Raw genomic sequence first — 27,113 nt, 5'->3', positions numbered from 1 at the left:
GTTTGGCACCTGCCTATCGGTGCCACTGATACCCAGGCTGGTGCAGGCGACTTTTAGCCAGGACAACCCCCCGACTGGGGAGCAGCAGCAGGAGGTGGAACAGAGGCCAGGGGTGCAGGACAGCCGGTGAGTGGCAGCAGTTTAACGGGGCCCCATACTACAATCAGGCCCCAAGTTAGTGCCTCATTGTCCCACTGGATGGAACAGTGGGGTAGCCGGGTAGACTGGGGAATAGGGTGGAAGTACAGAGAACAGGCTGGATCCATTCTGACTTTCAAGAGTTCTGAGGTTCTGCAGCTAGAAGTGCCTGAACCCCCTGCATGGCACCATGGCTGTGTCTGACTCCTTTTCCAGCAGAGGCTGTAAGAGCCTTCACACCTGTCGCAGAGGCCCCGTTGCCAGGTTGGGAACATACCCAAGGGGCCCTTGGGCACAGATAGCCTTAGTGTAGTACCAGGCTCCATCCTTGGCTCTTATCTGGGGACGGTGGCAGCAATCCAGCCTCTGGGACTAGCAGATTCATGCGCCTGAGGGGCACCCTCTTGTCTGGCTTGAATCCAGCCTTGCCCCTTGCCCCTTGCCTGTTGCACAACCCTTGATCCTCTCCAGCTTCAGGGTCTGGTCTGCAGGGTGGGATCTTTCAGTCCTGGAGAAGAATCTGGAAGGGTTAAAATAAAAAAGGTTTGAAAGGGCCACAAGGGACACCTCTAGAAACGGCAGCTACTGTAGTGACTGTCTTTGTTACTCCACACTGGCTGCAAGAGCCAAATGGAAAACACTGGTGACAACGTGGGGGGGAGTTGTTAAAGGGGAACGTGGGGGGGGGGCTTAGTGGGGAAGAGGAGGAGGATGGAGCTGAGCACCCAGTACCTCACTCTGACCTCTTGGTGTCATGGTCCCTTCAGCATCAATCCCAGGACCACTTTGAGGAGTGGTTGGCTGTGGGCTGCGGAAGGGGACCCAATCCTGCCTGGCTACCCCCAGGTGACTCTGGGTCCAGCTCTTCCCTGCTCCCTTCCCCATTGTGGCTTTAATCAAAAGAACAATCTGCTTGCCTGGGAATCAGACCCAGATTCCTGTCCCCAGCAATGTCCCGAGGTCTCCTGGGACCTGCACAGCCCAGCCCCAACCCAGGCCCCAGGCCTCAGGGCTCTGCTTCTTCAGGGGCCTGTAACAGGGCCAGGAAGCCAACAGGTGACTTGATTGTCTCCCCCTGGTCTCCTCCTGGGGCCTCCTCCCGCTGTAGGACCCACTTGTAGACGGATTAACAGGTCCAGGCAGGCAGTGACAGCCCAGGATAGCAGACCCAGGTGACTTGCCTCACTGGGGTCTCTGGGGACCCCTATCCCAGGCATTCCTTGAAAAAGCCCCATGACCCCAGCCTGTGTTAGCCCCTGATTCTCTTAGCATGGTCGCTTTAACTCCTGGCCAAGTAGCAGAGGTAGGCAATGGGAACCCTCTTTCAGGGATTAAAGAACCTGAGGTTTAGGGAGATAGAGTAACGGCCCCAGGTCCTGCGTCTAGCCTCACTCAGGACCCTGAAGGACCTCAGAGCCAATCTGGGTGTAAGTACCCCTCCTCACCAGATGGGGCAGGTGGGGCCCGCTCATCCAGGTGACCTAGGGGGAAGGTGGCTAAGGAACCCCCGGGTGCACGGTGGGGGTGGGCAACGGAGGAGGAGGAGCCACAGGAAGTGGGGAGAGGAGTGGCGGGAACAAAAGGAGGGGGCGCGGCCGCAGGTAGGGCGAGCCCGCGCCCCCTCCCCGAGCGTCACCTTTTATGGTAAGGCGCGCGGGGCGGCGGGGCGGAGGGAGGCCGGGGCGGGAGCGAGGGGCGGAGGCGCATCGCCGGCGGAGGCCGGGGCGTGGGGCGCGCAGCAGGTAAGCGGGCGCGGCGTGGGGGGTCCCAGCCGTGCGCCCCGGGTAGGGTCACCCGCAGGTGGCCGCACGGGCAAATCTCGGCCACCGCGGTGGACCCCGCCTGGCGCTGCTGGGGGGCTCGAAGCGGGTACTATCCCTGTGTTCTCTTGTTCCCGTGTGTCCCAGGATCTGAACCTTTGGGAACCCCGGGAGGTTGAGTGCTGCGGGCGGGGACGGTGCGGTTGTGTCTTGTCCCTGCTCTGAAGTGGGACGGGGCGAGCAGGGCGGAAGCTCCTGCACAAAGAGGACAGCGTTCCGCACATGGATTGAATTATAATTGCCGCAGTGACCCGGCCAGCTGCTCCGCTCCGCTGCTGTTCCAGGGCGCGGGAGGTTCCCAAGCTCCCATGGCCCTGGAGCCCTGTTGTCAGCTCTAGTCAGGAGAGGGGAAGAAGGGTCTGGGGTCTCCTCGCCCGGCCTGGCAAGGTGTGGGAATGGGTGATCCTCAAGGTGTGTGCAGCTACTCCCCCCTCTCTAGCCCAAACCTGAGGTCCCAGAGGAGAGGCTGGGCAGCGCCCAGATTCCTGCTCTCAACAATGGAGACCACTGTCCTCCAGCCCCAGGGCTCCGCCTGTCCTCTGGGACTGAATGACCAGCTGGTGTCCTCGCCGTCACCCTCCAGGGCAAATGTCTGTTCACTGGATGACTAAAAAACCAGGCCCAGAGAGGTTGGGTGACTGTATCAAGGTCACCCAGTGCGAGCCACGGTGGGGGAGAACCCAGCTCTGTGCCTCTTCCTTCTCTGGAGTGGGAAAGAGGATGAGAGAGCCCCCAACCGTTTTGAGACTGCAAGGTGTCTTGTGGAAGTGAGCGGGAACGTACACTTTTTCCCTCATCCAGCAAAGTTTAATTCTGGCCCCAAACTCAGATTGCTTTGTGGAGCTGTGTGAAAGAGCGATGCTAAGTGACTCCGTGGTGGCTTTAGAACGAGGGGACTGTTCCAAGCAGCCAGCACATCCCCACGCAGGGATTGTAGCCTACCTAAAGCCGACCCTGGCTGGCTGGCTGACTGGCCGGCTCTCAACCTCCTTCCTTCCTCTTGACAGGAAATGACTTTCCTTCCCTTTGTTCCCACTTTCTCCGCTTACCCAACTGGATCTGAGTGTCTGATTTGCCCTCCGGGGGAGGAAGGATGGGGGTGGAGGGTCGGCTGGGAAGTTGTCATACAGCGCCTTCCCCCACTCCAGGGTGAACTCAGGGCCAGTGGGACCAGAGGGAAGCGCCAGCAGGCTCTCCTGACAGGGCTTTGAAAAATCCCCAGTCCGAGATCCCCAGGGCTGCTTGACAACGATAGGGGCGGGTATGGCTGCCCAGCTGTGAACATCTGGCCTCCATGCTGGATGCTTCAGAAAAAGCGGGCGGAATGGAGTGTGTGTGTGTGGGGGGGGGGTCAGAGAGGGAGAGGTAGGGGGGTTCCTGAAGAGTCACACAGCCTGCCCCAGGGGACCCGCCTAGAATGTGTTGACCGCAAGAAGCTGGTCTGGATTGGGTCATTTGGGGGAAGGGGAGTGGCTTGGGGTGTGGGAGGAGGCTTGTATGGTCCAGGGAAGAAAAAGTCCAGGGATGCCCATGGACTTCCAGGTTGCGCCGTTCTCCGATAGGCTTGAGGGCCAGGGAAACGCACTTAAATTCTGGGTGGGACCCTGTGATAGAGCCTCCCTACCACCGAGGTTTGAGGTCTGAGCTCTTGGATTTATAAATGCCACTGTTAGGGTTTCTCTTCCGATTCTGAAGACCGCTAAAAAGGAAATTCTATTCATGGGGCCAGGGTTGAGACAGGGTCTCAATATGAACTCATGGAAATCCTCCTGCCTCAGCCTCCTGAGTGCTGAGATTACAGGTTTGTATTATATCATTACAGGCTTCAAAGTATTTTCAAAGGATCTTTCTATGTAGCCCTGGCTATCTTGGAACTCACTATGTAGACCAGGCTGGCCTCATATTCACAGAGATCCACCTGTCTCTACCTCTTGAGTGCTGGGATTAAAAGTGTGTGCTATCCTACCTGGTGCCCCCAGAAATATTTTAGGGGCATTTTTCTCAGTCTCCCGTGAGAGAGTCCATGGGTACTGATGTACCTTGAGAATCATAGGGAGGCCGGGCGGTGGTGGCGCATGCCTTTAATCCCAGCACTTGGGAGGCAGAGGCAGGTGGATCTCTGTGAGTATGAGGCCAGCCTGGCCTACAAGAGCTAGTTCCAGGACAGGTAGGACTGTTACACAGAGAAACTCTGTTTGGAAAACAAAATGGGAGAAAAAAGAAAGGAAGGAAGGAAGAAAGGAAGGAAGGAAGAAAGAAAAGAGAATCAGGGAAACCTGTGAGGGACTGTGTGGGATCCACGTCTGCCCTCAGGGTCTCTTGGGGCTGTCACCCCTCCCGCACACTGTCCAGCTCCATTGCTTGAGACTAACTACATTCCTCTCCAAGCGCCTGTGACCGGGCTTCGGTCCTATCATGGTGGCCCACACAGAAAGAAGAAGGGAGATAAAGGACACGTTTTTAGCCATGGAAACTATGGTTGGGTGCCAGGGAGGACTTCTGTGGCCAGTTCACCCGCAGTGACCCACCTAGACCTCGGCCCCAGAGTCTGCTGTCTTCAGGGACTGCCTGGCTCTCACAAGATGAAGGGGCCTCACCTGCCGGGGTCTCTGCTTCCACACCCGCTCTGTGAACTTCTTTCCGGCTCTTGATACAGACAGCTGAAGGCAGGCGAGGTTACCTGAGGGGATCAGACACTTGGATAATGAGACAGCTGTCCTCCTCACCCCAGGGAAGCCACCAATCACCCCAGGGTGGGAGTCAGGGAGGCTTTCATGGAAGAGGAGGTGAAGTTTGACCTGGGTCTCAAAGAGCTGAAATTAACTCTGTGGAAACTGGAAAGGGAAAAGCTGATTGGGTCCTCCAACAGAGAAAGATAGTCTTGGGGGAGAAAAGACTAAGGTGCTTAAAAATAACTTGAGAGGCCAGGTGCAGCGGTACATGCCTTTAATCTCAGGGAGGCAGAGGTAGGTAGATCTCTGAGTTTGAGGCCAGCCTGGTCTACAAAGAGAGTTCCAGGACAGCCAGGCCTACACAGAGAAACCCTATCTTGAAAAAACAAAAATAGCCAGGCATGGTGGTGCACACCTTTAATCCCAGCACTTGGGAGTCAGAGGCAGAAGAATCTGTGAGTTCAAGACCAGCCTGGTCTACAGAGCGAGTTCCGGGACAGCCAGGGCTACACAGAGAAACCCTGCCTTGAACAACTTTTAAAGAGAAGAGAGCCAGGCGGTGGTGGTGCACACCTTTAATCCCAGCACTCGGGAGGCAGAGGTGGGGGATCTCTGTGAGTTTGAGGCCAGCTTGGTCTACAAGAGCTAGTTCCAGGACAGGTTCCAAAAGCTACAGAGAAACCCTGTCTCGAATCCCCCCCCCCCCCACACACACACACAAAAAAAAAGAGAGAGAAGAGAGAGAATCAGATTTATGCTTAGGGAAGATTAGGGACAAGAGAGAGGGGGGGGGGAGAGGAGAGAGAGAGAACGAGAACGTGCTGGTTTGGGTCTGGGTGGAGAGGGCAGAAGAGACCCGAGTGATCAAGTGTGTGGCTCTGGACTGAAATGCCAGCTCTGGTGCTGTGTGACCCTGGACAAGGGACTTGACGTCTCTGAGTCTTTGTTTTCTCACCCATTGGTGAGATTGGGTGATAACAGGGTTGCTGGGGGCTCAAGGCAGCATGGGAACAGAGTGGGGCCTGTCTTTTGTTCACCGGTCGCTCTTCTGTTTCTGTTTCCTTCCAGTGGAGCTGGCCTGAACCTTGGACCTTGTCTTCAACAGAATCGGTATCTCAGGTGAGGGAGAGGCTGGCTGTTGGCAGGTATCAGAGCCTGTGTCTGTCAGCTGCCTGGGTTGGGCTCTGGAGAAGGTGGCCAGGGAAGGTGATCTCTGAGTTGCTGCTGGGCTGTCCATAGGCCACTGGGAGGGGCCTTCAGGGTTTGTAGGCCCCGTGATCTGGCCTCCTGGTGGCCACCTGGCATCTCTGAAGGTTGTCCCCTGCCCCTCCCACCTTCCTCCCTTCCTCCCTTCTCACTGCACGACCCAGACTGGCCTAGAACTCACCATTCTCCTGCCTCAGCCCTGTCTCCAGTGGAGTTGGGTGTGCTGGTGGGTACAGTACATAGAGAAAGGAGCCTCTGGGCCTGTGGGATACCCTGTCAACCTCAACCCCTGTGCCTCCAGCCCCGGCAGGAGGTGCTCGCTGATCATGGCCTCCAAACCCGAGAAGAGAGTGGCTTCTTCTGTTTTTATCACCCTGGCACCCCCACGCCGTGACGTGGCTGTGACTGAGGAAGTGGGCCAGGCAGCTTGTGAAGCCCGACATGCCCGGCCCTGGGAGACCCTCGCTCCCACGAAGACCCCTGGGACTGGCTTGAGCAGGAACCCCAACACCTGGACACCCTCTGGCAGGACCACTGCCTCGCTCCCCGCAGCCCCACCCCAGCTCTCCAATGGAGGTAAGAGTGGCCCGAAGGGGACCAGGACAGAGACAGGACCAAGGCAGGGAGGAAAGAACAGGCTCGGTTTACTCATTCATTCAGGTGTCTACTGTGTACCGGGCCTACTATGGAACCCACCTGCCTACACATGAGTCCTGGCTCCTCTCAGCTCTGTGATGTTGCAGGTCACTTAACCTCTCTGTGCCTCAATGTCAAAAACTTGGAAGTATAGTTGTGAGGATTAAGAGCATTAATGCAGGATCAGCAAAACGGCTCAACAGGTAAACATGCTCACTGGACAAACCTAAGGACCCGAGTTCAATCCCCAGAACCTATGCAAAGGTGGAAACATAGATCAATTCCTGCAGGTTGTCCTCTGACCTCCACATGTACACACACACACAAACATGATACACACAAGCACACTAAGTAAAGTAACAATTGAAAAATACATATTGAGCCAGGCGGTGGTGGCACAAGTCTTTAATCCCAGCATTTGGAAGGCAGAGGCAGAAGGATCTCTGAGTTTGAGGCCAGCCTGGTCTACAAAGCGAGTTCCAGGACAGCTGGGGCTACACAGAGAAACCCTGTCTAGAAAAACCGGAAAGAAAGAAAGGAAGGAAAGAAGAGAGAACAAAGCGTATCAAATGTCAAAAGAGCAAGCCTTACAACGGAGCCCGGTGCCACCCAGAAGGGCTAGCTCTTTCTGTGGCTGCTCTGAGGAGGGTTCTCTGAGGCCGCTGCCAGACGGGGGAAGTGGAAATAGTTATGGAGGCCCTGTGACAAATGAGCTTGGAGGGTTTGAAAGATGTTCCCATTCTGTTCTTGGACATCACGGCTTACCTGCTGTGTGATTTCTTTCTTTCTGTGTGGTGGAGCACATGCGTGTGAGTGTGCGTGCGTGCGTGCGTGCGTGTGTGTGTGTGTGTGTGTGTGTAGACATCAGTGGACAGCTTGTGGGTGGTGGTCTCTCCTTTCAGTCCCAGCATGGGTCCTGGACATTGAACTCAGATCATCAGGCTTGGTAGTAAGTGTCTTTCCCCACTGGGTCATTTCACTAGCCCTATGATTCACTTTTAATTGTGTGTGTGTGTGTCTGTGTGTCTGCGAGTGTCTATGTGTGATATATGGAGGAGAGAGGACAACCAAGCAAGTTGAAGAGAAGAAGAAAGAGAGCTTCCACCCCATGGGTCCTTGGGATTGAACTCAAGCTATCAGCCTTGGCGTTAAGTACCTTTCTCGGCTGAACTACTCACGCCTCTCCCCACCATGTACTGCTCTTATAGAGGATCCGAGTTCTTGCTGATCTCCCTCAGCTCATCGTCCCAGAAGTGAGACATAGATAGGTAGGAGAGAAGCCAGCCTTCGATGCCTCTGAGAGAGCTGGATTCTGACTTGCAAGCTTGCATAGAATTTGGTTCCCAAACTCCCATAGCTGGTCAGTCACACCAGTGTCTCCTCTGGGCTTTTTCCAACACAGTTGGGCCTCACCTCAGAGGTGGAATTGAGGTTTTAATTTGCCTTTTTCTTCTTTTCTGGGTACTTAGTACACTTTGTAGTGAATCTTTTTATTCGTTCATTCATTCATTCATTTACTTTGGTTTTTTGGGACGGGGTTTCTCTGTGTAACAGCCCTGGCTCTCCTGGAACTCACTCTGTAGACCCACCAGCCCCAGATTTATCTCATTTATATGTTTGTGTGCATCTGCATGTGGGTTGTATCTGTGTGTGGGTTTGTGCACGTGCAAGTGCAGTACTTTCAGAGGCCCGAAGAGGGCGCAGGATCCCCTGGAGCTACAGGTTGCTGTGAGCAGCCTGATATAGTGCTGGGTCTTGAACTGGGATCCTTTATGAGAGCAGTACATGGTGCCGGGTGGTGGTGGTGTATGCCTTTAATCCCAGCACTCGGGAGGCAGAGGTAGGCAGAGCTTTGTGAGTTCAAGGCCAGCCTGGTCTGCAAGAGCTAGTTCCAGGACAGGCTCCAAAGCTACATAGAAACCCTGTCTCAAAAAAAAAAAAAAAGAGCAGTACATGGCTTAATTGCTGAGCTACCTCTCTAGCCCCCCTTTTTAAAATCAATTTTAAATTACATTTTTTTATTGTATGTGTGCCATGGCATTTGTATGTGAGCTCGGAGAACAACTGTACGAGTGTGTTCTCTTTTTCTGCCTTGTAGGCCCTGAGAATGGAACTCGGGTCCTCAGACTGGGCAGCAGGCACCTTTGCCCCCTGAGCAGTGGCCGTGTCCCACAAAACACACTCCCATTGTCCCATGGTAATGGTTCGTGTTTGTGGGATGCTTAGCGTGTGTTACAGCCTGAAGGCAGCATGTCATCGTCAGGTTAGAGTAACCAGCATGTCCACTGCCTCGAATGCTTATTTCTTGGTGGTGGGAACGCTCAGAATCCTGTTAGCTATTTTGAAATCCATGACTGTCGCCAAGTGCAGCGGGAGCTCTTCTCCTTCTGGGTATGGTGGCATAGGCCTGAAATCCCAGCTCTCAGGTGGCTGAGGAAGGATTGGGAGCTAGAAGCTGGGTGCCCTAATGAGAACTAGTCAGAAAAGGGGGAGAAGAGAGGAGAGCCGAGCTTTCCTTCCACGCAGCTGCACCCGAACCTGCTAATGCTCTTGTGTCTGTTTGATGAATGCCTACAGGACACTTGTTCTGGTCCGGGAGGTGAGACTCCCGGCCCACGACAGTGATCCAATCTGGCCTTCACGCTTCCGCCATTCTGCTGCTTCCTCGGGGCCCATCTAGAACACACATCTATTCGTAAGGTCCTTTCAGCCCTAGAGAGAGTGGGCTGGGCTGGGAAATCTGACCCCAGGGAAGTGACTGTGAGAATTAGCTGAGGATGGGCCTGGTGCTAGAACCCGGGTCTTCAGGCTCTGAGAAGTCTAGAGCTTTCGGTACTTGTCCTTCTGTGGTCAGCGTCTTTTCCCTGCCTTTACTTATATGTGTGTGCCTCAGGTCAGAGGGCAACCTGGAGGAGTCTCTTCTCGCCCATCCTTTGGGTCCTAAGGATCAAATTAAGGTCAGGTTGTCAGGGGTAGCAAGTTCCTTTACCCACTAAGTCCCCACGATGGTGCATCCTCCCCCCCCCCCCCTTTAAAGATTTTATTTATTATGTACACAGTGTTCTGCTTGCATGTTTGCCTGCAGGCCAGAAGAGGGCACCAGATCTCATTACAGATGGTTGTGAGCCACCATGTGGTTTCTGGGAATTGAACTCAGGACCTCTGGAAAAACAGCCAGTGCTCTTAAAACCTCTGAGTCATCTCTCCAGCCCCCTCCTTTTGTTTTTGTTTAAAGCATGTTCTTTTGTTCTGTTTTGCTTTATTTTGTATTTATTTAGCCCCTCCTCTCCAGATCCAGTTTTAATCGGTCATCAAGGTTTAATCTAGTCCTTCCTTTCCTGATCTTTCTGCCTCCTCCACCCAAATACTGGGGTTATAGGCAAGAGCCATGTAGCCCAAACTGATTTCTCCTGCCTCAGCTTCCAAGAGTAGTATCGGCATGCTTAGCTTTCTTCTTTTTTTCTTTACCCCCACCCCTCACCGTCACCCAACAACAAGGTTTCTCTGTGCAGTCCTGGCTGTCCTGTAACGCATTCTGTAGACCAGGCTGGCCTCAAACTCATGGAGATCCTCCTGCCTCTGCCTCCCAAGTGCTAGGATTAAAGGTATGTATGCATCACCACCTGGCATTGCTCACTTTCCAGAGGAACAATTTAAGACTCAAAGAGTTGACGCTCATGCCGAAAGCCCCATAGCAAGACAGAGACTGTAGTCCAGGGAGGAGCGAGGCCTGGAGCCAGAACCCAGCCTCTTCACACTGCCCCTTGGCCTTCTGGGTGAGGAGCCCTGTGCCCTGCGGGAATCAGGGCAACCCTTCTCTTCTTCCACTGTAGGGTGCCCTCCCCCGCCTCCTCCCCTGAATGATGAGGACTTAGACCTCTTCCCGCCTCCCCCACCGCCCCCTTCGGCCTACCTGCCTCTCCCAGAAGAGGAGCCTCCTGCCCTGGCCGGAACATCGCTCATTTCTGACTTGGAGCAACTACACCTGCCCCCGCCCCCACCTCCGCCTCTAACACAGGTACTGCAAGTGTCCCCAAGCCTTGGCTCCTGGCCGTGGGAGGGGACCTGGCCTTTCCAGCATTATCAAGGTGGGCATGATTTGGTCCCTTCTGTTTGAAGGCAGTTGGTTCACCCCAAAGCTGGTAGAAACTGGGATTTCCAAGGTCCCTGGACGTGTCCCTTGCCCCCTTAGTTCTTTACTTACCCACTCTGCCCCAAGACTACGGGTTCCAACCCAAATTTCCACACCACACACACAGCCGATTAATCCTCTGCCCTTCGTAGAGAGGGTTGTCAACAGGATGGTGTCCGGGGCCAAGGACTCTGTCACCTCCAGCTCAGCGTTGGTGGGTGGGACGCGTCATTCCCAGGAAGTTTTCAGAAACAGGAGTCAAACTGGGCCTGATGGTTGTGGGACCATGATCCCAGACACTAAGGAGGTTAATCACAAGGCCTAGCCTGGACTACAAAGTGAGTTCAAGGCCAGCCTGGGCAACTTTTGAGACCCTATCTCAAACTAAAAGGTTAAAAAAATAAAATGTTGGGGATATAGTTAGAAGTGAGGGAGTGTTTACCTAGCTAGCAGGAGAGAGTCACTTTGGAAGAGGGAGCCCCAGGTAGGGAGCAGGGAAGTCCTAGCTCTTGCTGCCATAGCAACCTTCCTGCTAAGCTATAGAGGCAGGACACTTGCATCTCCAGCCTCAGTTTCCTCATCTATACAATGTAACCAATTGTTCTTGGAGTCACCCAGACAAAAAGCCAAGCTGGGAGGTTCTGGTGGGGTCCCTACCAGCTGACCTCTCTTCTGTCTCCTCATTCTGTGTCCCCACAGCCTCTTCCAAAGGAATCTTCTGTCCGGCCTCGGCCCAGTGACCTCAGACCCTCGAAAGAGGAGCTACCCCCTCCTCCAGAAGAGCCTGTCACCTTTCCAGAGAGAGAGGCCTCCACAGGTACAGCCATAGGCTCTAGGTCTCCTGGGGGCCAGAATGGGCTTCTCATGGGAAATGGGGGAGCAGGCTTCCTGCTTGCATGACAGAGACTGTCCATGAAGCGTGGAACCACTGAGTGTCTGGGGCTGCCATGTGCTTGCTTCTGGTTTGTCGTTGGTTTTGAGATAGGAGCTCATGTAGTCCAGGCTAGCCTTGAATTTGATAAGTAGCCGAGGATGCCCTTCTCATGTTCCACCTGCCTTACCTCTTGAGGGGCTAGGGTTACAGTGTGCCACTGTGCAGGTAGAAGCCAATGCTTCACCCCTAAAGATCACAGTCTGTACTGCCCCAGATACATCCCTAACCTTTGCTTGTGTTGAGGCAAGGTCTCTTTCCAGCCAAATCTGGCCTTGGGTTTGAGATCCTCCTGTCTCACTTGGCCCTTTAAAAATTCTTTTTCTCGCCGGGCTATGGTGGCGCACGCCTTTAATCCCAGCACTCGGGAGGCAGAGGCAGGCGGATCTCTGTGAGTTCGAGACCAGCCTGGTCTACAGAGCTAGTTCCAGGACAGGCTCCAAAGCCACAGAGAAACCCTGTCTCGAAAAACCAAAAAAAAAAAAATTCTTTTTCTCGTGCTCGCTTCGGCAGCACATATACTAAAATTGGAACAATACAGAGAAGATTAGCATGGCCCCTGTGCAAGGATGACACGCAAATTCGTGAAGTGTTCCATATTTTAAAAAAAATTCTTTTTCTCTCTGTGTTTTTGAGATGAGACTTCACTCTATAGCTGGTCCTAGTTGGCTTGGAACTCACTGTGAAGTCAGGTTGGCTTCAAAGTGGTGGCAGTCCTCCTGCCTCAGCCTCAGTGCTAGGATTACAGAGCTACTGTGCTCAGCTTTCTTTTTTTTTTTAAATTCTTTTTTCATTGTGGGGAATGGGTAGCACAGCTTGTCTCCAAGACTGATGACTTCACCTCGATCCCTGGGGCTCACGTGGTGAAACAGACTCTCAGAGGCTGTTCCCTGTGATCTCCACACAAGACATACACACAACCAATCAATGAAAATTAAGGGGTTTTTTTTAGTCATTTTTTTTCATTTGTTTATTTCATGCCTATGTGTATGATGCAGGAGGATTAGAAGTTTAAGATTGGGCCTGGAGAGATGGCTCAGCAGTTAAGAGCACTGGCTGCTCTTCTAAATTACTGAGGTTCAATTCCCAGCACCCACATGGCAACTCATGACTGTTATTCCAGTTCTAGGGGATCCGATTCCCTCTTCTGACACCAGATATGCATGTCATACACAGATATACACGCAGGCAAATACATATACATATAAAGTAATAAAACATTTTAGAAATAAAAAGAAGGTTAAGGTCATCCTCAGCTACATAGTAAGTTGGGGGCTACCCTGAGCTACGGGAGACATTGTCTGAAAAAACAAAAACAAAAAAATTCCCACAAAGTCAACCAGGCATGGTGGTATACACCTTTAATCCCAGCACTTATGAAGCCAAGATGGGAGGATGTCTGAGGTTGAGGCCAGCTGTGTCTACATAGCAAGTTCCACGCCAGGTGGGGGTGCACAGTGAGACTTTGTTCCTCCATTACCTCCCACCCCCCAAACACACGCGTGTGCGCACACACACACACCTACACCCACAAGTCTCTAATTTTGCCTGTTGAGCTTTGGGCCTGGGGATCCCGTCTGCTGCAGCTCTCATTGCTGGGTTTCCCGGTGTGTCTCTGAGCAGGTTTCCCATCAGGCTGTGTAGCAGCTCCTCGCCCTTTTTTTTTAAGGGCTGAACCTAGGTGTGGTGGGTTACACAGCTGCCTCCTGATGGATTTGTAGGTGGTTTCTTGCCCTAACTGCGCCAAGCTGACTCACCTAACTGGCTCACCTCACTATGTGCAGGGTTTTCTGGGGTAAATTCCTAGAAGAGGAAGTACCCTATAAAAAAGTACTTTTTTTCCCTGAGTCTTGCGTTTTGTTTTTTTTTTTTTTTTTTTTTTGTCAAATCACCTGCCTTAGTCATCCAGCCTACGTGCGCCCCCAGCAGGGCTGAGTTGTTTTCTAGCCGCCTCTCCCGCACTGTGCGCTGTGTTTGAGCTGTGACTGGCTTTCTCAGATCGTGCCCCAGGCACTGAAGACACAGCTTCATCTAAGGCCGCCGCGTCCTCTTTCCTGGGTCACACAGCGAGACACAGGGGCAAATGTTTTTCTCAGTTTGTCAATTATCTTGTGACTTATGGTAGATTTTGTCACAAATTAAATTTTTTTTTAAGGTATAGCCCAGGCTAGCCGGGAATTCTGTCCACTTTTGTCAGCCTTCAGAGTGCTGGATTACAGGTGCAAACCCAACACCCAACATAAGAATCTCTTAGTACTTTATTTCCTTAAGATTTATTTTAGCCAGGCCAGCACTCAAGAGGCAGAGGTAGGATCTTTGAGTTTGAGAGCACCCTCAATTTGTTATTTGTTGTTGTTTTTTTATTATTATTTATTTATTATGTATACAATATTCTGTCTGTGTGTATGCCTGCAGACCAGAAGAGGGCACCAGACCTCATTACAGATGGTTCTGAGCCACCATGTGGTTGCTGGGAATTGAACTCAGGACCTTTGGAAGAGCAGGCAATGCTCTTAACTGCTGAGCCATCTCTCCAGCCCTATTTGTTGTTGTTGTTGGCTTTACAAGACAGGTTTTCTCTGTGTAGCCCTGGCTTTTTGTTATTATTGTTTTGGGCTTTACAAGACAGGCTTTCTCTGAGTAGCCCTGTCTTTCCTTGAACTTGCTCTGTTGACCAGGCTGGTCTCGAACACATAGATTTCCCTGCCCCTGCCTCCCAAGTGCTGGAATGTGCACCATGAAGCCCAGCGATTTTTATTATTTCTAATTACATGTATGAGTGTGTTTCTGGGAGTGGGTTTGTGCTCATGAGTGCATTACCCTCGGAGTCCAGGAGGGGGCAGTGGATCCCTGGAGTTACAGGCAGTTGTGAGCTGACTGATGGGGGTGAGAGGTCTGAACGCAGGTCCTATGTAAGGTAGTGTGTGTTCTTAATCGACGAGACATCTCATCTCCTCCCTCAGAATTCTTGTGACTTCCGTTTTTACATATAGACCTTGGATCGGGATCATCTGGGTGTTGGTGTCGTCACCAAGACCCCCTCCACTCTCTAGGAGATGAGAAGCTATATGCCACGGAGGCTTTGTCTGTTTTTTGTCTTGCCGTGTAGCCCAGGCTGGGCTGGTATTAAAGTTGTGCAGATCTCTGTAAGTTTGAGGCCAGCCTAGTCTACATAGTTCCAGGACAACCAGGGCTACATAGTGAGACCCTGTCCTGAAGACGGCAACGACAAAAATGTGTGCGTCATGGGGCCCAACATAATACTGTGTCAAGCGCTGTTCACCGTCCTTCCTGGTGCTCATCGTGACTTTCCATATGTATCAGTTGAGGAGGACTTCGAGGCTGGGCCCTGGGCACACTGGGCATCGTATTCTGGGCGGTGATTAGGTACTGCCCTAGCTGGTGACTGCCTGTGTTTCCCCTCCCTCAGATGTCTGCGGCTTCTGTCACAAGCCTGTGTCCCCTCGAGAACTGGCCGTCGAGGCCATGAAGAGGCAGTACCATGCCCAGTGCTTCACCTGCCGCACCTGCCGCCGCCAGCTCGCTGGGCAGAAATTCTATCAGAAGGACGGGCGCCCTCTGTGCGAGCCCTGCTACGAGGTACGCCCCTGCATGCAGCCCCCAGGTCAGGTTCCACACGCGGACCTCGGCCGCCGATATTTCTTTCCTTTCGGAATTCCTAAGAGAATGGGCGCTGTGGACCCAGCTGAGAGTCAGAATGGAGAAAACGGACGGGAGCGGGACTCGGTTCCTGCGGCTGCTATGATCCTTGTGTCCGCTTCCCAGCAACGAAAAAAAGGTTTATTTGGTTGAGAGATTCCAGCTCGTAGCAAGATGACCTTGCCAATTTGAGCCTGTGGTGAGGCAGTGCACCCTGGCAGGAGACTCTAGCAGTGTGAGCGGACTCCCCGCATGGCCAGCGAACTAAGAGGAATGGACTCAGCCACATCCCCAGGAACACAGACTTCTTTAGGCCCCGCCTCCTAAGACCCCAACAGCTCCCAACAGCGCCCCCTGGAGCTCAGGCCTGGTAGATTGATGCAGCGCTTTTAATATGCAAGTGAACACACTTCTTATAGTTATCAGGGTCATTAGATCCAAATGAGGATGCCTCCTGTCTCGCTCTGTAGGCTCTGGGGGAGGAGGCATTTCCTTGCCTTTTCCGGGTTCTTTTCGGCGTTTTGTCTGTTTGTTTTTTCAAGACAGGGTGTCTCTGTGTAATAGCCCAACTGTCCTGGAACTCTCAAGTCCCAGACCAGGCTGGACTCAAACTCACAGAGATCCACCTGCCTCTGCCTCCCAAAAGCTGGGATTAAAGGCTTGCACCACCATACCTGGCCTCTTTTGGGGGGTTTTGAGACTACAACATAGGGTGATCTTGCACTCCTGACCCTCCTTCCTCCACTTCTGAATAATAAGCCAGCTATGGTGGTGTTCACATGTTCCCAACATTCAGGAACCTGAGGCAGGAGGATGAAGAGTTCAAAGAGCCTGAGCTACAAAGCGAGACCATGTCTCAAAATAATAATAATAATAAGCAAAGAATTTAGATATCAATAATCAATAGTTGTGTTGATCACTTAAGAATTTGTTAACTCATTCCTCCCCCACACCCCGAAAAAAAAGAGAGAGCTGGGCATGGTGTTGCACGCCTTTAATCCCAGTACTTGGGAGGCAGAGGTCGGTGGGTTTCTGTGAGTTTAAGGCCAGCCTGGTGTACAAAGAGAGTTCCGGGACAGCCAGAGCTACAGAGTGAAACCCTGTCTCAGAAAAAACAAACAAACAAACAAAAAAAATTTGTTAAGAAGGCCTGAGTATGAAGCAAACACCTGAGATCTAAATACTTGGGTGGAGGCAGGAGGTTCAAGAGTTCCAGGTTGCCGAGCGGTGGTGGCACATGCCTGTAATCCCAGCACTTGGGAGGCAGAGGCAGGCGGATCTCTGTGAGTTCGAGGCCAGCCTGGTCTACCAAGGGAGTTCCAGGACAGGCTCCAAAGCTACAGAGAAACCCTATCTCGAAAAACCAAAAAAAAAAAAAAAAAAAAAAAGAGTTCCAGATCATCCTTAGCTATATAGTGATTTTTTAGTTCAACCTGGTGACATGACATCCTGTCTCAAAAGTAACCAAGAAAAGGGGGTGAGAGCCTTTTGAAAAATTGTTAAGGGAGTTCTCAGACTGAGCGTGTGGTTCGGTGGCAGTGTGCTTACCCGGTACTCACAAGGCCCCAGATTCAATCCCTGGTACTGAAAGAAGGAAGGGAAAGAGGGTGGGAGAGATGAAGACAAGGAGGGGGCTAGAGACCCCTCCTGTCTCAAGGTAGGTGTGGGGAGGGCTAGAGACCCCTCCTGTCTCAGGGTAGGTGTGTGGGGGGCTAGAGACCCCTCCTGTCTCAGGGTAGGTGTGGGGGGGGGCTAGAGACCCCTCCTGTCTCTGGGTAGGCGTGTTTGAAGGGGCTAGAGATCCCTCCTGTCTCAGGGTAGGTGTGGGGGGGGGGGCTAGAGACCCCTCCTGTCTCGGGATAGGCGTGTTTGAGGGGGCTAGAGACCCCTCCTGTCTCAGGGTAGGTGTGTGGGGGTTAGAGACCCCTCCTGTCTCTGGGTAGGCGTGTTTGAAGGGGCTAGAGATCCCTCCTGTCTCTGGGTAGGCGTGTTTGTGGGTTGGCTCAGACAGTGGCTCTCTGACCCAGGACACTCTGGAGAAGTGCGGCAAGTGTGGAGAGGTGGTCCGAGACTGCGTAATCCGCGCCATGGGCAAGGCCTTCCACCCACCCTGCTTCACCTGTGTTACCTGTGCCCGGTGCATCGGGGATGAGAGCTTCGCGTTGGACAACCAGAACCAGGTGTACTGCGTGACTGACTTCTACAGGTAGGAGAGGAGATTGGGGCTGGGGCAGTGGGGAAGACCAGGCAGGACTGGGGGTCAGGCCAGTACTTGTACAGCTTTCGTGCCGAGAGACGCCATCTTCCTGTTAGGTTCCCCATACGGTCCGTGGGGCATCTGCTGGAAGCCTGAGTCCCTGCGCTCCTCAGGTTCATCGTCTGAGGTACTCCATGCAATCCTCACACTTTCTATGGCCAGGGAGCCCAGTGAAAGAGTCCATTTTAGCGGAAATAGAAACTGAGGCACACGGTAACCAAGGTGCAATGAGGCTTCCATTTAAGGACTTGAGTTGGGAGTTGGAGGTGTGACTCAGTTGGCAGAGTCCCTGCCTCGCCTGCATAAAGCCCAGAGGGTTGGATTCCTAGCACCACGTAACACACCATGGTGACACACACCTGGAATCCCAGCACTCCAGACCTAGAAGCAAGACGGTCAGAAACTTAAGGTCATCCTTGGCTATCCTAGCAACTTCAAGGCTAGCCTGGCCTATATGACACCCTGTCTCAAGAAAATGAAAAGGAAGCCGGGTGGTGGTGGTGCACGCCTTTAATCCCAGCACTCGGGAGGCAGAGGTAGGCGGATCTCTGTGAGTTCGAGACCAGCCTGGTCTACAAGAGCTAGTTCCAGGACAGGCTCCAAAACCACAAAGAAACCCTGTCTCGAAAAACCAAAAAAAAAAGAAAGAAAGAAAAAAAGAAAATGAAAAGGATTTGACTTGGGATCCTAGGCTATGTCCCCTCCCCTGGGAACTGGAGCAGGGGACTGGGGATACAGAAGTAAAGGAGATTTGCGCTTTGTCCCCCTATTTGAAAGGAAGAGATGGGGCATGGTGGTTCATGCCTGTGAAGACGGAGGCAGGAGGATTGGTGCTGCCTGTCTGAGGTCAGCCTGGAGTGTAGAGTAAGGCCCTGTCTCAAAAGATAAGCAAACAGTAGCACACAGAAGGCAGAGGCAGGCAGATCTCTGTGAATTCCAGGCCAGCCTAGTCTACATGGCAAGTTCCAGACCAGCCAGGGCTACCCAGTGAGACCCTGTCTCAAAAACTAAGTAAACAGCCTGGTGGTAGTGGCGCACGCCTTTAGTCCCAGCACTGGGGAGGCAGAGACAGGCGGATCTCTGTGAGTTCGAGACCAGCCTGGTCTACAAGAGTTAGTTCCAGGTCAGGCACCAAAGCGACACAGAAAAACCCTGTCTTGAAAAACCAAAATAAATAAATAAATAAATAAACAAACAAAAATAGACAAATAAGGCTGAGGAGTGACTCGGTGGATTAAAGGAGTTTGCTGTCGAGCCTGATGACCTGAGTTCAATCCCTGGGACCCACAAGTAGGAGAGAACTGATTCCTGCTTTTTGTCCTTGGACCTCCAAATACGACTGAATAAGTATGCTAAAAAAAAATTTTTTTTTTTATTTTCGAGACAGGGTTTCTCTGTAGTTTTTGGTGCCTGTCCTGGAACTAGCTCTTGTAGACCAGGCTGGCCTCGAACTCGCAGAGATCCACCTGCCTCTGCCTCCCCGGTGCTGGGATTAAAGGCGTGCGCCACCACCACCCGGCTTGCTAAAAAATTTTAAATGAAGCAAAGTACAAGACAATGGATGTCCGGGTCCACCAACACCCTCCTCAGCCCTGATACTTCCCATCAATCACTGGCCTCAGCTACTTATACTCTAGGAAGCTGGAGTCATTGCACTGGTCCCTCCTCCTGCCTCTGCCAGGAAGGGCGGACATCTGTGACTGTCCCTGCAGATTCTGTCACCTAGCAACCCCGGGTGGGAGGTGGAGGCTCTGGGAGGTGAACGGCAGCCACCCCGCCACCCCGTTTCTGCCAGCTGATGTTGTTGTCAGTGTGAGTAGCTGACATTCCTGGCATGTGCTTCCCCCTCCCTCTAGGAAATTTGCCCCCGTGTGCAGCGTCTGTGAGAATCCCATCATCCCTAGCGACGGGAAGGACGCCTACAAAATTGAGTGCATGGGTAGGAACTTCCACGAAAACTGTTACCGTTGTGAGGTGAGTGGAGCTGAGGTGCTGTAAAGTGCTGTGGCCAGGGGCACCCTTCCCTTGCTCACTGCCCTCAGCAGAGGCCAGGAAAGGTGGATAAGAACCTGCGAGGTTCTATCAGAGTTCAGTGTGCGCTCACATCACTTCCTGTGGCTAGACTGTGTTAGCTCACGGTGGTGACAAATGATAGCCCGAAGCCAATCACTGCGTCCTGGTCCCGCCTTTACTTTCTTTTCTGAGGGTTGGCACAGCGCGTGGGCACACATAGCTCAGGTTTGTGTCGTTAGAAGCCCCAAGAGAATGAGAGTGGACCCCGTTGTGGGAGGGGCATCCCGTCCCAAGAAGGTTTCTGCTTGGCCTGGCATGGGTCATTGTCTGTTGCTATGATAAATGCCATCATCAAAAGCAAACTGGTTGAGAAAAAGATTTATTGTACGGGTTACAATCCATCGTTAAGGGAAATCAAGGCAGGAGCCTGGAGTAGAAACTACGGAGGAATGCTGCTTACTGGCCCGAACCCCCTCCCCCTCCCCGCATCTGTTCAGATAGATTTCTTAAACAGCCCAGGACCCCCCGCCTCAGGAAGGTACTGCCTGCAGTGAGCTGGGCTTCCCCACATCCGCTAGCAATCAAGAGAATGCCCCCAGAGACATGCCACAGGCCAGTCTGCTCTGGGAAGTCCCCCGACTGGGACTCTCGCTGATAACTGCACCATGTCAGATAGACAGCTGACGCTAACATACCTTCTGAGCCTATCGCAGCCTGGGAGCTGATGAGCTAGGATCGACAGCCCCTAGAACCAGAAGACGGAACCCATGGAACAGGTCCGTCTGTCCAGTCCTGTCCTGTCTCCCTACTTCACCCCACCCTGACAGGGTCTCACTGTGTAGCCTTGGCTACCCCAGAACTCACTACGAAGACCAGGCTGACCTCAAACTCATGGAGATCCCCCTGCCTCTGCCTCTCCGGTGCTAAGAGTAAAGTGTGCACCATCACACGTGGCCTCATGGAACAGGGTTTGACTACCATAGACAGAGAGAAAGGGCACTTTGTAGGTGCCAGGGGGGAAAAAAGGTTAAAAAATGGGGTTTAGGGGCTGGAGAGATAGCTCAATGGTTAAGAGCATTGCCTGCTCTTCCAAAGGTCCTGAGTTCAATTCCCAGCAACCACATGGTGGCTCACAACCATCTGTAATGAGGTCTGGTGCCCTCTTCTGGTCTGCAGACATACACACAGACAGAATATTGTATACATAACAAATAAATAAATATTTAAAAAAATGGGTTTTAGGAGCCAGTGAGATGACCTAGTGGGTAAAGGTGCATGCCACCAAGCCTGGAGACCTAACCTCGATCCCTGGGAGCCACATAGTGGAACGAAAGGACCGACTTCTGCACGCTGTCCTCTTTCTTACCCACACGCCCCGAGGCGACACAAGCATGCCCACACATATGTGCACAGTGAATAAATTAAAATATAAATAGCAATTTAAACGGCACTTAGAGGGGAAAGGCTGTGATAGAGTCTAACCAGGACTAACCAGGGGGTACTATAAGGAAAATAATTCTCTTTTTTATTTTATTTTATTTATTATGTATGTATACGGTGTTATGCCTGCATGTACACCTGCAGGCCAGAAGAGGGCACCAGATCTCATAGATGGTTGTGAGCCATCATGTGGTTGCTGGGACTTGAACTCAGGACCTCTGGAAGAGCAGTCAGTGCTCTTAACCTCTGAGCCATCTCTCCAGCCCAGAAAATAATTCTTGTAGCAGGAAGTAGTGGCCCATGACTGTAATCCCAGCCCAGGGGAGGCTAAGGCAGGTGAACCTGAGTTTGAGGTCAGCCTGGAACACGCAGTGAGATCCTTGCTGCGAGAGAGAAGGGTAGAAAGTACTTTTGTAGAGGAGAGGGTATTTAGCCTATTACATGAGATCCCCACCATAGGCTTGCCAGTTGCATAGAGGGGAAAGGAAATCCAGAAGGAGAGAAAACCTTAAAGGCATGAGGGCCTGAGTTCAGATCCCCATAGCCCTTCTGAAAGGCCAGGCACAGTCTGTGATCTCAGCGAGGCTGAGCTGGGAAGAGGGGCTCGGGAGCACTGGTCGCTGGCCCAGCCTCCTTGACGAAGTTCCAGGCGGTCCTCGGGAACAGCAGGTTATCCTCTGACTGTGTGCACACACACATGCACAAGGAAGGAGGAGAGGGGAGGGAGGAGGTTGGGGGTGACCCACTGCTGCAGGTGAAACTCTGAAGATTAGAGGGAGTGGAGGTTTCTAGGTGGTCTGGGATGCAGCGTGCCTGGGAGGGGGAGGGTAAGAGATGGAGCCAAGAAAGGGAGGGGCTGGGCTTCCATGAGGAGCTGCATAGAAACTTCTGCTGCAGCCCCAGCAGGAAATGCCAGGCAATGGTCAGGTGATCAGAAGGGTCCGCTGCTACTGCTTTATTTTTTGTTTTCTTTTTTAGGTTTATTTATTTAGTTAATGTGTATGAGTGGTTTGCCTGCATGTGTATGTTTGTACCGTGTGTGTTGGTGCCTGTGGAGACCTGACGAGGGCCTCTGATCCCCTGGCCCTGGAGTTGTGGATGGTTGTGAGCCACCATGTGGGGCTGGGAATCAAACCTGGGTCCTCTGTGAAAGCAGCGAGCCTGCGAAACTCCTGAACCAGCCCTCCAGCCCAAGACCTCTTTGGTTTTGTTTTTTGTTTGTTTGTTTTTTTTTTTTTGGTTTTTTTTTTTTTTTAGTTTTTCAAGATGCAATTTCTCTCTGTAGCCCTGGCTGTCCTGGAACTAGCTCTTGTAGACCAGGCTGGCCTCAAACTCAGGACTCCACCTGCCTCTGCTTCCCAGGTGCTGGGATTTAAGGCGTGCACCACCACTCCTGGTGAAGTTCTTTTTTTTTTTTTTTTTTTTTTGGTTTTTCGAGACAGGGTTTCTCTGTGGTTTTGGAGCCTGTCCTGGATCTAGCTCTTGTAGACCAAGCTGGTCTCGAACTCAGAGATCCACCTGCCTCTGCCTCCCAAGTGCTGGGTCCTGGTGAAGTTCTTAATCTTGGGGCTACACTCTTTCCTTCTGCCTGGACCCTGCAGGCGCTGAACTTGGTCCAGCAATGAGGCTCCAAGCTGCCCACCCCCTCACTCCACTGCCTTCCCTGTAGCTCTGAGCTTTCTGCCCTCTGGCGATGATGATGACATCACCTTCCTGGAGCACCCCAGAGCAGGATCTCTCAATCATTTGATGGTCATTTCGTTTATTCCCTTGTGTTTATTTGAGAAGATAATGGAGAGCCTAGAGGATTTGGGGAGAGAAGTTGATTGCTTCCTATGTAATCTGACTTTGTCAGTTAGAGTTCAAGGTCTGGCCAGCTGATGAGGAAGCTCCAGAGCTGTTATTAGTCCCGGAGCCCTGATGAAATCCACCAGTACCAGGCGCTCCTAAAGCTTGACTGAGCAAATAACCCCCACTTCCTGTCCACGGTCACTCTGACTAAAGCTGCCTAGTGAGTCAGGACTCTAAAGTGACATTCCAATAGGTGAGGCCCAGCCAGGCTTGGTGGCTCAAGCGGGGGCTGAATTAAACTTTTTTTTTTTTTGAGACATGGTTTCTCTGTAGCTTTGGAGCCTGTCCTGGAACTAGCTCTGTAGACCAGGCTGGCCTCAAACTCACAGAGATCCTCCTGCCTCTGCCTCCTGAGTGCTGGGATTAAAGGTGTGCGCCACCACCGCCTGGCTTAAACCCTATCTTTTTTCTTTCTTCCTTCCTTCCTTCCTTCCTTCCTTCCTTCCTTCCTTCCTTCCTTCCTTCCTTCCTTCTCTCTCTTTCTCTCTCTCCCTCTTTCGACAGGGTTTCTCTGTTTTGTCCTGGCTGTCCTCAGACTCACTCTGTAGATCAGGTTAGCCTCACACTCACAGAGATCCCCCTGCTTCTGCCTCCTGAGTGATGAGATGAGCCACCACCCCTAGGCTAAACTGTATCTTAAACTGACCCCTAAAAACAAATAAAAAATCTCACAGATGTAAAACTCACACCATAGCAGTCTAGCACAGAACTGGTTCTAATTCTCCCAGGAAAGAAGTGCGGCTCCACATAGTGCCCTTGGTATCCTTCCGCCTTGGTATCCTTCCGCCTTGGTATCCTTCCGCCTTACCGCTGACGCTGTGTTCTGGGACTTTTATTGCTGTTGATGGAAGGGTGACCATATTTTATAAGAGGAAAGTGCTTTTTAATTATAAAAGACTGTCATGTACATTGCCTTATTAAATCCTAATGACAATCTTGGAAGATGACTTACTGTCCCCATTTCAGCTGAGGAAACTGAAGCTGGGCATAGTGGCCTACAGCTGTCATTCCCAGTACCGGAAGCTGAGGTGGGAAGATCAGGCCACCGTGGGTTACACTCAGTTTTCCAGGACAGCCTGGGCTACATGGAGAGAGCCTGTCTCAAAACGAACAAAGCCGTGACTGGAGAGATGGCTCAGGGTTAACCCAGAGGTCCTGAGTTCAATTCCCAACACCCACATGGCAGCTCACAACTGTCTGTACCTCCAGTTCCAGGAGATATGACACCCTCACACAGACATACATGCAGGCAAAACATATGCACATAAAATAAAAATAGATAAATTATAAATTATTAAAAACAAAAAACAAAGCCAAGCTGGGTGTAGGGTCAGGGAGTTCGAAGTCACCCTTGGCTGCATGGCTTGAAACTAGCTTCAGCTTTAAAATCCTGACTCAAGCCGGCTGTGGTGGTGCATGGCTTTAATCCCTGCACTCTGGAGGCAGAGGCAGGCGGATCCCTGTGAGTTCGAGGCCAGTCTGGTCTACAGAGTGTGTTCCAGGACAGCCAGGGCTACACAGAGAAACCCTGTCTCAAAAAAAAAAAGAGAGAGAAAAAGAAAAACTCTTGTCTCAAAATGCAGAAACATAAGAGCCGAGTGTCCCCTGGACATGGTCCCACCTGTGCTCTGTCTCCCCAGGACTGCAGTGTCCTCCTCTCTGTGGAGCCCACCGACCAAGGCTGCTACCCGCTGAATGACCACCTCTTCTGCAAGCCTTGCCACATCAAGCGGAGTGCTGCTGGGTGCCGCTGAGAAGCCCTGTGGCCGGCCCGGCCCTGACTTGGTTTCCCTGCCTAACTTCCCTGCATCCGTTCCTTTCGAGCCTCGCTGGGCACCAGTGCACTGCTCAGCCCACGGTGTCTAGACACAAGGGCCCGAAACACGGGGTCTTGGCCTCCTAGTACACAGCACCCCCCAGACTTTCACCTCCTCCTCTGCTGACCAGAAGGCCCCTCACTACAAGACTGGGACCCTGGCCGCTCTCTGGTGCTGGCCCTGATCTATTTGTGGGGACGAGTCTCAGGATGGTGCCCTCGTCTCTGACCATGATGCTTAGCTCACTAGCAGAAAGTGCTGACACCAGCTTAGTGTATTGAACCGAGGTGTTTGTTTGAAGTGTGCCTGCCCAGTTACTGTAGAAAGTGTATTTTCAAAATTAAGAAATTTGCCAGGCGATGGTGGCGCATGCCTTTAATCCCAGCACTCGGGAGGCAGAGGCAGGCGGATCTCTGTGAGTTTGATCGAGACCAGCCTGGTCTACAGATCTAGTTCCAGGACAGGCTCCAAAGCCACAGAGAAACCCTGTCTCGAAAAACAAAAAAAAGAAAATAAGAAATTTATGCTGGGGCTGGACGCAAAGGCAGGAGGATCTCTGTGAGTTCAAGGCCAGCCTGGTCTACCAGGTTAGTTTCAGGGCAGCCAAAGCTACCCAACAAAACCCTGTCTCTAAAAACCAAAAAGAAAAAAAGAGTGTAGCTTGGTGGCTGAGAGTACCTGCTGCTCTTGTGAAGGACCAGGGTTCACTTCCCAGCATCTCCATGGAGCCTCCGAAGTGCTTGATTTGTAACTACAATTCCAGGAGATATGGTGCCCTCTACTGGCCTCTTCAGGCACTTGCATGCATGTGGTGCACATACACTCAAGCATGAACACATACACACACACACACCTTTATAATCAGCTGTGGTGGCACATGCCTTTAATCCCAGTACTTGGGAAGCAAAGGCAGGCGATCTCTGCATTTGAAGGCAGCCAAGGCTACACAGAGAAATGCTGTTGTTTTTTTTTTTAATTAGCTGGGTTTGGCAGTTCACATCTATGATCCTAGTGCTTGGGAGAACTACGCGAAGCTTGAGGCCTGCCAGGTCTTCATAGAATTCCAGAGCAATCTTGGCTTCATTCAGAGACCGCGTCGAAAAGAAAAGAAAAAAGAAACATAAATGTCTAGGAACTTGACATATTGGCCACCCCTCCTCCCTGCCTGTGGCACACGTGCTGAAGTAGGGGTCAAGGAGCAGGAGGGTGGCCCGTAGCCCCCACTAGCTTACTGGCGCTCCTGGGTGCTTTAGTGAGTGGTCTGTGGGCATGGATTAAGTGCCTTCGATTTGCTAGGTAACAAGGGTGAGGCTAGCCTCCTCCCTCCAGCCCTCCAGCCTTCACTGGGGCTGAGCCTGCACAGGCTCTTTCTCTGTCTTTCCAGGATGAGCCCAGGGAAGGGCACACCCTTTGTCTCCCATTTGTACCTCCCAGCACCCACTTCAGGCCCTGCAGCCGGGCTACCCATAACCACATGAGAGCGCTCTTCCTTTCAGAGAAATCCACGTTAGGCCTGGTAAGATGACTCAGCCGGTAAAGGTGTACGCCACCAAGCCTGAGTTCTGTCCCTGGGACACTCGGGAAGGAGAGAACCGTTTCCCATAGGCTGTCCTCTGGTTTACACACGCATGTCGCGGGATCACATTTGCACACATGTATACACAAGTAATAGAAAATATAAAACAGAAAAAGGAAAAGAAATCACTTTTGGGCTTTGTAACGTCTAAGCTGCATATAGAACGAATTAAACATGATTTCCTTCCTTGCATCTTGTTTTTGTTTGTTTGTTTGTTTGTTTGTTTTGGCGGGGGAAGAGTTGTTTTCCTTTTGGGTTTCATTTGTGTGAAATAGCATCTTATGTGTCCCAGGCTAGCCTTGAATTACCTATATAGTCCAGGATTGCCTTGGCTTTGAATTCCCCTGTTTCCACCTATATTCTGGGATGATGTTTCTAGGGCTCGAACCCAGAGGTACTGAGACCCTGTCCTGTATATATAGGTGACTAGGGATGTAGTGCAGTGAATTGAATACATAAATCATGTTTTTGAGACCCTGGCTTCCATCCCCAGCACCCAAACAAAAAATATCTGAATGAAAGCAGATATCGAGAAACAGAGAAGCTGATAAAGTGTTGACGTGCTTCTGGACTCCTTTGGACTTGAATCCCCCTGCTTGTGGGTCTTGGGATGCTGGCTGGCTTGTAGTTTGCAGCTGCGGACCCTGGGCTCTATCAAGGCAGATGTGGCGCACGGCCACTAGGGGGCAGCATGGACCAATGAATGAACTGGCAGTGGTACCCGGGCGCCGAGGTTCTTCAGTGTCTCAGCAGCTTCTCACTGCGTGGGGCCGGCAGAAAGCTCCTCGGGCACATCAAGTACCCGGGTTTGCAGAACGGCAGAGACAAAGAACACCGCTAAAGAGTGACGTAGCCACGAAACTTTTCCACCTGTACCAGGATGCTTTCTCTCGGAAGAAGACCTACAGCTGAAGATTAAGCCCCTCACAGCCGAAACTCTCACCTTCTAGGGAGGGAGCACCAG

The 27,113-nt window shown here is 52.0% G+C and overlaps 1 protein-coding gene and 1 non-coding gene across 6 annotated transcripts; both read left to right on the top strand.

Moving 5' to 3' along the window:
- Window positions 1-26,341, top strand: Fblim1 (filamin binding LIM protein 1). 5 transcript variants are annotated; one of them, XM_075945888.1, is made up of 9 exons: window positions 1-126; window positions 5,699-5,749; window positions 6,147-6,412; window positions 10,306-10,490; window positions 11,304-11,421; window positions 14,966-15,135; window positions 17,223-17,401; window positions 19,309-19,426; window positions 24,397-26,341. In XM_075945888.1, the coding sequence occupies exons 3-9, from the start codon at window positions 6,163-6,165 to the stop codon at window positions 24,508-24,510; spliced, it is 1,134 nt and encodes a 377-aa protein (XP_075802003.1). In that variant the 5' UTR covers window positions 1-126; window positions 5,699-5,749; window positions 6,147-6,162; the 3' UTR covers window positions 24,511-26,341. The 5 variants fall into 5 exon arrangements, with proteins under 5 accessions (XP_075802003.1, XP_075801999.1, XP_075802000.1 ...); XM_075945884.1 differs by having other exon boundaries at window positions 6,138-6,412; XM_075945885.1 differs by lacking the exon at window positions 1-126 and adding an exon at window positions 1,829-1,880 and having other exon boundaries at window positions 6,138-6,412.
- LOC142834549 (U6 spliceosomal RNA) lies at window positions 12,033-12,139 on the top strand. The gene has a single exon (XR_012907632.1). It is a non-coding gene; the product is annotated as a U6 spliceosomal RNA (small nuclear RNA).
- Window positions 26,342-27,113: the final 772 nt, after the last annotated feature.

This window comes from Microtus pennsylvanicus, chromosome 13 (assembly GCF_037038515.1).
Source record: "Microtus pennsylvanicus isolate mMicPen1 chromosome 13, mMicPen1.hap1, whole genome shotgun sequence".
NCBI lineage: Eukaryota > Metazoa > Chordata > Mammalia > Rodentia > Cricetidae > Microtus > Microtus pennsylvanicus.
Note: the sequence above shows the minus strand (reverse complement) of the source record. Positions and strands in the feature narration are given on the sequence as shown.